We start from the raw sequence: 12,808 nt of genomic DNA on the forward strand, positions 1-12,808 counted from the left end.
TCTTTAAATCACGTTGTTGTCAGAATTAAATAAGGAAAGAAAAATTTATGATATTAAAGCTTTGTACATTATCTTTTGGTTAATTATAGGTATGAATAGTTAATTGTAATTTTAAATAATTGTTTCCAAAATTGTATAGCGTATTATAATCAACCAGCTGAACCTATTGAGAAATTAAAAATGATTAAATTTTAAAATAACTAGTAAGAGCAAAATTTTTGCATATATATGTATATATATTCGTACGTAATTTTCTTGAAACAATATATTTATTGAGAACAATCAAGTTTGAATGTTTTCGAACAGTGTGTTACATCAAACTTAGTTTGATGAAAAAAGTCAAAAAAAGGAACGCCACACAATTGTTAACAAATTTCGTGCTGATCAATATGTCAAAAACTCTCTTTTTTTCGTTGACAATTGTGACAATTTGTTGTAAATGTCATTTAAATGTCATCCACATTCTTGCTATTAAATATTTAGTCAAAATTTTATGGTAATTAATTTTTAAAATTATTTTTATTAAATTTCATTTTTAAATTAAATTTTCTTATAATTTTTAAATTTTTTTTTCAGAATGTTGACCATAAAATGCGTTTCCGTTCCAAAAAAGGCCAATTACCATTTATTGAATTAAATGGTGAGGAAATTGCCGATTCAGCGATAATTATTAAAGAATTATCAAGTAGATATGAAAAGGATTTGGATGCTGCTTTAACATTGGAACAACGTAATGTATCGTATGCAATGATATCGATGCTTGAAAATCATTTAATTTGGATAATATTTTGGTGGCGTACCAAATATCCTGATTCAATTATTAAAGGATACAAAGTTAATTTACAACATGCTTTGGGCTTAAGAATTCCGAATTCAATTTTAAATTTCTTCTTTAAAATGGCATTTGCTAGAAAGGTATGTAAAAATATTTAAAAAAAGGATGAAGAATCTTTTGTTTAAAAAAAAGAAAATTGGTCGAAAATCTCAAACTTTAATTATTGAACATGAAGGTCTGTAATTGTAGATGTCAAATTGTAGCTTGTTATTCAACAAACTTGTTGAAACTTAGTTGAATTTTGAGAGATTTTGTCAAAAAACTAAATAAAAGTTTAAAATTAAAGAAAAATTATTTTATAAAATTCAAATAATTGTTGACTTTTCCCAGTTTGTTAATTAAAAGTTTGAGATTAAAAATAAAACCATTTTTTTTATAAAAATAAAGATCTTTATATTAGAGATTTTGCAATGAGAAGGTATGAGAATAGAAAAAAAGTTTTTTTGAAATAGTTTTTTTTTTCTACTATCTTTAATTATAGTATTTTGCGACAAGAACATTTCCCAGCCCTTTTTTTTCGTTTAATATGCGCTACAAAATCTGCTTTAACTAATTGTGTCAAATAATACATTTGACACATATCAACTGTAAACTTGCAATAAATTCCACTATATATAAAATTCTAACAAATTTACATAGTTTCACATACCGGGTTTTATTGCTGAAGATGCTTTCAAACTTACCTCTCATACATGTTTGTATATGCAAACGATAAAAATTCATCCTAATAGTAATTTGACATTCTTCATTATTTTTTTCACAATATCGTAATTTCACTCCCAACACTCAATCATTCTTCAATCTTAAAATAAAAAACACTTACATACGTACTCTGAGTTGCAGCGCTTCAAGGTGCTGAACTTAACTTGTCATACATGTCGACTAAATTTACCTGCATATTTAGCAATTTCAAAAGACAGTTCGTTTTCAATAAACAAAAAATAATTTTAAATTCCAATTGAAAAAAGAACATGGGAAATGTTTCTTGAGAGTAATGTAGTAACCTTTTTCTTAAAAAATTAGACAGTAATTTTTGTAAATAAATTTAGTTGAGTTTTAATTAAAATTGCTTACCACTCAAAAATTTTGATCAAAAACTTTTTAACACGCTAAACACAATGAAAAGATTTGCCGCTTTAAAATAGCGAGAAGTTATTTTTAGAGCTACTGCTAAATGCGTGAACCGTTGCAGTTGTCACACGTCAATTTCGGAAATTTTCGTATAAAACAAATCGACAATTTTTCGAACACAATTTTCTTTTTTATTTACAACATAGTCCTCAGCGTAATCCTGTAGAATTTTTGACAGGTGACAGCTTCAAAACAAAATTTTATAATTTCTATTATTGTGTTACCGTGTTGATAAAATTTTTGATTTTTAATTTTTTATAAACGTCAAGCAAAATATAAAAAAAAAATATTTAAAACGGTTATTTATTTTTTTTTAATATAAAATTTGAAGTAACATTGTTAGAGTAATAAAAACAAAAATCTCTATATAAAAATATAAATTGTTTGAAAGTTTTGTTTTAACATTAATTTAGACAATTTTGTACCTAACCATAAAAAAATTTTTATATTTAAAAAAATAATAATTTTTTTAATTTTGTTCAGCTGGAGTTCTTGTTTTTTTTTTGGCATGATTGTTTAAGAGTTCACATTTAATTGAAAGTTTGTTTTGATTAACTGTGCAAAATTTTTATCAAATTTACCGAAAAGAAAATATAAAATTAAATAATTTTTTTGCATGAATTTTAAAAACTAAAAATTATTTTGTTAAAATCAAGCAAATTAAACCAAAATTTAATTGCATGATTATGTTTGATTATTCTCTTTTTGACATACAAAAGAATAATGTTATAAAATTTTATTGTCAAAAACATTTCATTGAATCATTCACAACTCCCTCATTCATTCACAATAACATTTTTAATCATGTCAAATTCATTTGAACAATAATCATTTAAAAAAAATTTAAAATTATAGGAATGTCAATTTTGACAATTGTTTGTAATAGAAAATGTCAGTTTACAGTAAATTTTTTCCTTTCAAATTTCATTATAATTAATAATGAATTGCATTCGAGTTTTAAATTTCTTGTTCTTCATTTAATCGTAATATATTAGCATATTAGCATAAAATGACGTCAGAATAAAAAGATGTAAAATTTTAGGTTATTTTACCGACGTCAGCTAAATTCGCGGTGGTAATTTCAGATAATTCTGCAGGACAGCCCTGTTTGTGTGTGTGTATTCTATATGAAATTTGACATTTTACCACGGAAATCGCTCCTGTTTGGGTTCCGCCATTTAACTTGGGTTTTTACAGTTAAATACATTTGCTAGATGCCAGATCTTTAGAAATTTTTCCTACAATTTTTAATGTATAAAATTTTTATTTCTATTCAAAAAATTTCCAAATTGGACGTGTTCATATTTCATGGGCCCTTTTTGTAAAAAAAATATTTTATAATTATTATTACTTGAATATTTTCATAATCAATATACTTGAATTTTTTTATAATTTTACTAGCAAACCTCTGAACTTTATTGCTAATTCAATTAACTTTAACTTGCAATATGCTTTCAATTACAAAGTACCTATGCATTTTACTATTGCATTACTCATTAACGTAATTTACATACCTATACACTTATCTATAAATAATTTAAAGAAATCAAATTTTTATAGTTGTACGTGCATAGATAAAAAAAATTATTTTAAATAACATTATTATGAAAGCATAAAAAAAGAGAAAAAAAAATTTAAAAATATTTGCCACATATAAAAAAAAATTAAAATGAAAATGTCATTTCCGAAAAACATAAATTATTAGCACAACAATATAACAGCATTTTGTTAATTTTTTCTTTCTCTATTTCTACCATTTTCATCGGCGACCCATCAACGGTATCAATATAGTTTTAGGTTAATAAACTTTTGCATATACATAAACCATAAATACGCAATTAAAATATCCAATTTGTTTTTTGTAACACAAGCACTGCTCGAAATTTGTTCTTCCTTTTTATTTTTTGAATTTTACATTTTCACTTAAGCCAAACACTTCCTCTCTCCTATTTAGAGTCAAAGAAAAAAAAAACAAACAGCACCTAAAAAAGAACGAAAAAGAATAAAAACAAATATACTGGCAACATTTTTTTTACCACCTATTTCTATTAAATTTTTTTTTTCTTTGCTTTTTACCTGTTGCCTCAGATTGAGTTTCCATATCGCGACAAAATATAAGTGCCTATATGTACATAAATATTCATAAATATTTTTACCTTATATTTGAATTATTACGTTCAATATTAAATTTTTATAATTGTTATAAGGTTCCCATACAAAAGAATGAATGTGTGCAGAGGAAAAAGAAAAACAATTCGTGGTCGTTAACCATCAATCTAATTTTGAATCTAAATTAATACAAAATACTTGAAATGTATAGTCATCGGCATTATAAATTGAAAACGTAAACAAAAAAGGCACTTAACGATATTCGGTTGCCGCTTTTTCGTATGTCAAAAAAGTTCAGTTTCGGGAAACTTATTCTGAAATTTAAAAGGAGACCGAACAAAAATTACCATCCAACTTAAAAAACAAATAGAATTTTAATAATTTGACATTTATTCTGTGTGGTGTGACAACAATTATACTTCAAAAGTACAACTGTGGTCAATATCTACTGTCAAAACTCTACTGTATTGTAGAGCTAATTTAATTGATTTTGAAAATTTGACAACAGATGGTACGTCAAGTATGTAATCTGAAATAAAAACTTCAAACTTGTTGAGTTAGCACAATTTTAGCAGTGGTGTTATTTTTTCAGTCGTGTACTAGTATGTACATATCATATGTGTATTGCAAAAACATAATAACTCAAAAGAATTGATTTCGAGAAAATTTTTTCCGAATAAACTTTTTCAGGTTCAAAAAAATATTTTTGCATCTGAAAAATTGAATTTATTGAGCTAGTACTAATTAAAAACATTTTCCATAACTATAATAACAAATCAGTGTACTATAAAACGACTTGATAATCAAAAATATGCAATTTAATTAATTGAAGTTTTATTTGTGGTAAATTAAATAAAAGCAAAACCGTTGCTAAAAAACAAAATTTATTTTTGAAAACATCGAAATACCAATGCGATATACAAATATAAAATAAGAATTATATGCATATGAATAAATAGAAAAGGCGGTAACACCTGCAATTTTTCATATTACACCTTTAAATTGTATACACGAGTGATTAATGACTATAACCTCAATTTTTTTTTTGATTGCGCTGCATTTTTATTGTTATTTCTTTTCATATCTATTTTGTCTTTTCGATTGTAAATGATTCGATTCGACTCTAACTAACTACATTATTATTAGTTTGAATGCAATTCATGATTTTAGAAAGAGAAAGGCAATATTTAACAATGTTTGTTTTCTTTGTTTTCAAAAGTTGATTTAAAAAAACAAAAAAAAATATAAGTAAACTAGAAATATAATAATTGCAATGCAATAATATTTGAAATTAATATTTTCATAATGAAAAATTAAAAAAGTATAATTAGTAGAAAAATAATATAAAATGAGTATGAATGTTTGTATAACAATAATAATAATAAATAATTAATTTAAATCAAATGAATTTTAAATTTTCTATTTTGATTAACTGGAACTGATTTCATTTTACTCTTCTTAATTTTAAAATTATTTTGAGGTTAAGTACAATATGAAAAGTTTCTTACTACTAGAAAATAATAACGTTTGTATCTTCTTAAACTAGTTGAAATTCCCACAATAACGACTTTTACCCTGTGGCCCAAAACATGAAGTTATCACCTCCAAAATTTATTATTGTAGAAATCTGTTTCTCATTACGTAAGCCATGCCAACAATAATTACTTCCATCTGGTCGATCAAAATTCAACTTTTTTCATCTGAAAACATTACAAGCACAAGATAGTTCGGGTAAGCGTTGGTGTTTTGCCAATTTTAATTGATTATTTTACGACAAAATTTGTTTATGGGAAGCTTCAAATTAACCACTTTTGTACTTGAATAACGTGAGCCATAGTTTTTCATTCAAAATTAATATATTTCGTACAGCTTATATAGACTAGTCAAGTTTCGAACCAATTTTATGATTGGATAACTTTATAAGTCTTTATTACCTTTACCTATTGTCAATAATTAGAATTATTTAGCTAATCTGATTAGTTAAGTTTGCAACCAGTTGACATTCTAAATTAAAAATCTATAACTAAAAATAAATTTAATATTACAAAAATGAAATCGTGAGTAATTTTTTTTAATAAACTTTCAACGAAATAACTGTAACAAAATTTTGCACCTGTAAAATATACACACATACATACATTCTATATGCATTCAAATTTAAAATATTTTTAATAAACTTAAATCAGTTGCTATACATCAGGATATTCAAAATTAAAAAAAAAATAAAATTACTAGGTTTTACGAGTATAATAATTTTTTTTTAATTAAAATTGCAGTTCATGCAGGGGTTAATTGGAACTTAAGGCAAAAAAAAAAAAAAAACAGGTTTTTTATTGCAAAATTGCAAGATTTTTTTGATAAAATCGAAATTTGTCTGCAAAAATAAAAAATAATAATAAAATTATCTCTTTTGTTATATCACAAAAAAAAATTATAGTTTTCACCGTAATGCAATTTAAAATTTCAACTCTCTTGAATTAAGCACACACATACATGGTATAAAATCATAATAAAATCTCACATATCGCAAAGAAAAAAAATATCATGCAACTTGCAACTTGATACAAGTAGTAATAAATGTACAGTTACTGAGATTAACAATTTTTTTTTCTCTCTTGTTCAAAGAGAATTTTGTTATAATTTCCTGCATGTTTAATCCAGTACAAAATTTACTAGTGCAACATTTTCTTCACTATGAGAGTTTCTACTCAATTTTAATTAACACTGAAAGGTAGGAAAATTGAATATTTTTCTCAATATTGCCAGCATAATAGGATTTTATTTTAATTAAATTGTTGGCAATCAAAAATTTGGGCGTCAAAAATTTGGAATAATTTATTCAAATTTAAAAAAAGAGTCTGAATTTATTAAAATAAAATTGACACAAGTACGGTTGTATTCGAAATTAAAAACGAAATTCTAAATATAAAAATGTGCTGAACAAAATTAATCAAAATTTTTTTATTAATAAATTAGAAAATTTTGTTGGATCATTTGAAATCATAAAACATTAATTTTATTTTTTCAATTTGATTATAATTTAAAAAATTTATTTTTTTTTTTTGTTGAAAATTTTTGCATTTTTATTATTGTTATTATTATTATTAGATTATTAATTCATTTCTCATTTTTTATATTTTCCCTGTTTGCTATTTTCCAATCCTAATTTATAAAAAAAAATACAAAAAAAAAATAAACACTTTCATTCTTCCATTTTGTAAATTTTATAATCACTTTAAATCCTTGTAAATATCCTTAACAAAAAAAACATAAAAAAAAAACATTTTTTTTTTAAATTTGACTTTGGTTTTTGCATCCTACTCTCGTAATTTCTTTTTCACCTACTTATAAAATATGTTTTGGATGATGTTTCTTTTAACTAAAAACTAAAACTAAAAAAAAAAAAAACTATAAAAAAACAAAAAAAAAAAAAATTGGATACTGATGCAAACAGTGGTTCCAGGGTTCCAAAAAAGTTAAAGCTCATGGTATTGGAGTTCATACACCACAAGAAATTGAAGAATTTGGTAAACATGACTTAAAAGTCTTAAGCGATATGTTGGCGTATAAACCATTCTTCTTTGGTGATGAACCAACTACATTGGATGTTGTTGCATTTGCCGTCCTATCGCAATTACATTTCTTGGCAAAAGAATGTAATTATCCATTACGAGATTTTATGACCGAAAAGTGTCCAAATCTTGTTGGTCATGTATCAAGAATGAAGGAAAGATGTTTCCCAGATTGGGATGAAATTTGCACTAAATTGGATTTGAATGCTCATTTACCAAAACCAGAGTAAGTATAAAAAAAAATTTTTATTATTATTTGAACACTTAATTTTTTTGATAAAAAATCTTATTTAAAAACATTTTTTTTTTATTTTTAATTTTTTAGACCGGAAGCAAAAGAAGGTAAAGAAGGCGATGCGGAAAAATCTGTGGAGCAGGATAATAACGACACAGAAAAAATTGAAAAAGAATTAGAAAAAGATAAGGTAAAAAAAAACAATTAATTTTCGATGTCACTAAGAGTTATTGATTCTGACAAACAGATGTTTGATATCGTACGTGTCTTGTTAGTTGTTTTTGTCAGACACTTGCACTGCTACTGCAGCCTTGAACTAATCTTGCTTGGTGGCCTCAAGGATGATATACGACAGTTGTAATAGTCTTAATAAGTTAGGCAGGCGTCACCGAATTACATTTTACTGGCCCTATAATACACAAACTATCCCGTCCAATCCGAATGTCTAATCTCCTTTGAACTTTATGCATATATGATTACAATGCAATATTTTAATACTATATTGTACCCCAATTATCCATTGTTTATAAGATTCGATAAGTGGCATTGAAATTTCTTTTTAGAATATATATATATGTATATATATATATACATATATATATAATCATAATTTATTTATGAATATTTAAAAACTTAATTTTTATTTATTTCTTACAACAATTTTTTTATTTGTACTTTTAGTCTGACGAAAAAGAAACAGAGGAAAATAAGGAGAAGGAGGAGGCTAAATAAATAAAGCTTGAAGCATCGTTGTGCATAAAAAATTAAAAAAAAAATCATATTATACTTATATTTTTAAATAATATAAAAATTATTAAAAAAAAAAACAAAAAAAAAAAAAAACAAAATTTATAATATTAAAAATTCAGATAACACAAAACAACAAAAAAAAAATTAAAATAATTCTTACATTCTACAAAAAAAATACAACAAAATTTCAACAAAGAAAAAAAAAACAAAAACAGTGTAAAATCAAAATTTGTTTTCCATAATTATTAAAGAAAAAAAATTTTTTTTTTTTTTTTTGTCATTTTTTTAATAATTTTTTTTAATTTGTATTATTTGTATTTTTTTTTTTTTTAGATTTTAAGTTTATTTTTATATACACAGCATTAATGTATATGTAAACAAAAATTTATATTATATAACTTTATATGTATATATATATATATATATATTTAGATATATACATTTAACAAGAAAAAAAAAAGAAAAAATAATTATAATTTTCATGACAGTATACAAAAAATTACAAATACAAAAACAAATCCGTGACTCGAACCCACTCAAAAAAAAAAACAAAAAAAAAACGTAATTAACAAGAAAACAAACAAACAAAAGAAAAAATCATTTAAACTTAAAAAACAAAAATATTAAAAATAAATAACAAAAAAAAAAATAAAATTGACAACGTCAAAACGAAAGAATTTAAACCATTTTTTTTTCTCTCAAAACTCTCTGTTGTTATTAACTAAAAGAAAAAGGAAAAAAAAATATTAAATTGACGAATAATAAAATTTAAAATTAAAATTTAGAAATTAAATCATTTAAAACAGCCCAGATTATATAAATAATGTAATAATTACGAGATTAAGATTATCAAAAAAAAAAAAAAATATAATGTATTAAAAAACCAACACAAACACACACACACACAGTAAACATTCTTCATTTTATTGTACAATTTTTTAATTAAATATTTTGATTTAAAAAATTTATTATTATTATTAAACAAAAACAGATATACATATATATATATATATATATATATATATATATAAAATTATTTAAAAAAAATTTTACTAAAAAAATAACAAAAGAACAAAAAACACAAAAAAGAAAAAAAAATATCTTTTTTTGTATTCGTATTTGTAATGGTATTTGTATTTATAGATATAATATTAAAACAAAAACAAAAAAATTTAAAAAAAAAACAAAAACGAGAATTTTTCCATTTTATATATTATACCATATATATAAAAAAAAATAAATAAATAAAGTAATTAATTATATATTTAAATATAAAAAAAAGTGAAAAAAAAACAAAATTTGACCATTTTATTCTTTTGTAAAATTATTAAAAAATTTAAAATAAAAACAATGTAAAACAAAATTAAAAAAAAAATATTTGATATTATTAAAATTTCAAAAATTGAATTTCACATTCGACACCATTCGAAATCATCAGAACAACAAAAAAAAAATTCATTTTCAAATTCACAATCATTCATACAAAAAATCATAAATCATTCACAATCGCATTCAAAAATTTGAATAATTTTCAAAATAATTTCGTTATACTTATAACGTTATGTTATTAAAAAAAAAAACAAAAAATCTTAAATTATGAAACAATCATCATTCATCATCTACATACATTACTAAAAACATACCCACATAATACAACATTATATGCCAAGAAAATTGTCAAAATATGACACTTCATTAGAAAAAAAATGACACAACATCGCTTCGTCGCCATTCACGTGATTTCACGTCACTTCTCGTGTCATTCATCATTTTCTTTTCTTTTCTCTTCTGTTTTAGTTAGTATGTGACTGATGAATTAAATAAAAAAAAAATTCGAAATTTTATGTGTGAACAAAAAAAAAAATTTAAGAAAACCAAATTTTTAACCACATATAGACACACACACATACACACTCATTATAAACAAGGAAAAAAACAAGAATAACAAAAAATTCTCATACAACTTTTTTATATTTATATACTTTAAATATAAAGAAAGCAAAAACAAAAAAAAAATATTTAAAAATTTAAAGAAAATTCATAAATAAATTGAAAAAAAAAATTAGAAGAAAAAAAAGCAAAAAAATTGATTAAAAATTAATTAAAGAATTTATAGATAAAGAAAACAAAAAGGATAAACATTGAAAAAAAAACATTTCCGTTACAAAACAAAATTACATATATACATACATAATATACATATATTTGTATATACATATATAAATTTATAAACATAAGTTTAAAAAAAAAGTTAAAAAATTTAAAACATTCAAAAGAAAAAAAATATGAAAAAAAACTTTTTAAATAAAAAAAAAAAACAAACAATTTAAAATATAAATGTATTTGTAATAAGAATTTAATATTTAATTATAAAAATAAACATATTTAAAAATAAAAGAAACAGAAAAAATAAATTTTTTTCTTAATATTTGTTTTTTTTTAATTTTTGTTTTTTCTTTTTGTTTTGTTTTTCAATTGTCTTTCTTTTTTTTATTTGCTATTTTTCTTTTGCCACCATTATCATTTAAATATCAAAAATTTAAAAATTTTAAATTATTTTCAAAAATTTAATTTAATTTTAGTAAAATTTAAAATTCCGAAAAAATATCAGCATAACAGAAACAAGACAACAAAATTCAAAAATTAAAATATATCAAGAAAAGAATAAAAAATTAAAAAAAAGGAATAAGATACTGAGAGGAACAAAGAAAAAAAAAATTTAAAAATTAAATAAATAAAATAAATAAAAAATTTGATAAAATTGTATTAAGCTATTCAGGAAAACAAAACAAAAAAATATTAAAGAATAAACAAATTAACAAAACAATGAAAAAAAAAAAATAAAGAAAAATTATAAAAGAAAATTATTGTTATAAACAAAAAATGTGCTCTAAATTATAGATGTACACATATACATAATATATTAATTAAATTTAAATAGATAAAATAATTTACAAAGCAACAAAACTAAAATCAATGTCAGAAAAAGAAAAATGCAGCAGACGTCAGTTCTCTATAGCTTCAGTAATTGTCACTCTTGTAATAAATTATAAAATAGGACTAGGACCAGAAGAACAATTTTATTAAACAAGTATTTAATGAAAACTCCCATTTATTCTGAATCGAATATTAGTACTTGGAATGAGAAGAAAAATCAACTTTGATAAAATGCATATGTAGCACACGAAAAATATTTTAGTAAATAAATATTGTAGCAACAACAGAAGAACATATTAGCTCAAATAGTTTAAAATAAGATTTTCTCTTAAACTTCCAAATTTTGAGTTATGTCGAAATATTCAAATTTAATAAAAAAGAAAACAAAAAACATTCTGTGTATGTATGCGCTTAGGGCATAATAGATCCATAGCGTTTGCGATACTTTATCACCCCAGTAAATAGTCTACAATGTATGCGTGTTTATATTAGTAACTATGATATTGCAGGAGTTGAGATCAAAAACAAAGAAAGAACTGGAAACATTCAATAATTAATTAATATTAAAAAATAAATTAAAAAATTAATAAAAAAAAGAACGTTTGTATTTAATACAAAAATAAAAGATCAAGAAAATAAAATAAAAAAAAAATCTTATTACAAGGGAAAGATAAAAACAAGCAAACAATCGAAATTAAAAAGAGATCAACCAATTTTTGAATTATTTTAAATAAATTTAATTTAATTATATAAAATAAATAAATAAAAATTTATAATTTTTCTTAATTTATTTAATCATTGTTTTTTTTTTAATTGATTAAATTGAATTAAATTCAAAGAAAAATGTTAATTGAGACAAACATGAAAAATATTATTAAAAAACCGAAATTATAACAAGTTTTATTGACATAAAGACAAAAATTGACAAATTGATATTGACAAAATCTCCCTTGCAACAAAAACGTGCAAAAATAAAATTTTTTATGTGCAATTTTAATTAATACAAATTTTTTTTAATATTAATTATTTTTTTTTTTTATTTCTTAATTTTAGTTATTTTTTATATTAAATATTATAATTAAAATATTCTAGTTAATTTTTTTCTTCTTTAGTAAAATCATTAAATCGAATTGAATTACATTACACAAATTATTAAACATATATTTTTTTATATATTATATAAATATATAGATTTTAATTGAAGGGAGATGTAATATAAAAATTCAAATTATAAAACAA

General features: G+C 22.1%; 1 protein-coding gene across 2 annotated transcripts; it reads left to right on the top strand.

Annotated features, from left to right (window-relative positions):
* Window positions 1-578: 578 nt before the first annotated feature.
* LOC129614730 (failed axon connections) lies at window positions 579-10,498 on the top strand. 2 transcript variants are annotated; one of them, XM_055529570.1, is made up of 4 exons: window positions 579-915; window positions 7,530-7,873; window positions 7,973-8,072; window positions 8,564-10,498. In XM_055529570.1, exons 1-4 carry the CDS (start codon window positions 592-594, stop codon window positions 8,612-8,614), a joined length of 819 nt encoding a protein of 272 aa, XP_055385545.1. In that variant the 5' UTR covers window positions 579-591; the 3' UTR covers window positions 8,615-10,498. The 2 variants fall into 2 exon arrangements, with proteins under 2 accessions (XP_055385545.1, XP_055385546.1); XM_055529571.1 differs by having other exon boundaries at window positions 7,539-7,873.
* The last annotated feature ends 2,310 nt before the right edge of the window (window positions 10,499-12,808 follow it).

This window comes from Condylostylus longicornis, unplaced genomic scaffold (assembly GCF_029603195.1).
Source record: "Condylostylus longicornis isolate FDR11 unplaced genomic scaffold, ASM2960319v2 ptg000119l, whole genome shotgun sequence".
NCBI lineage: Eukaryota > Metazoa > Arthropoda > Insecta > Diptera > Dolichopodidae > Condylostylus > Condylostylus longicornis.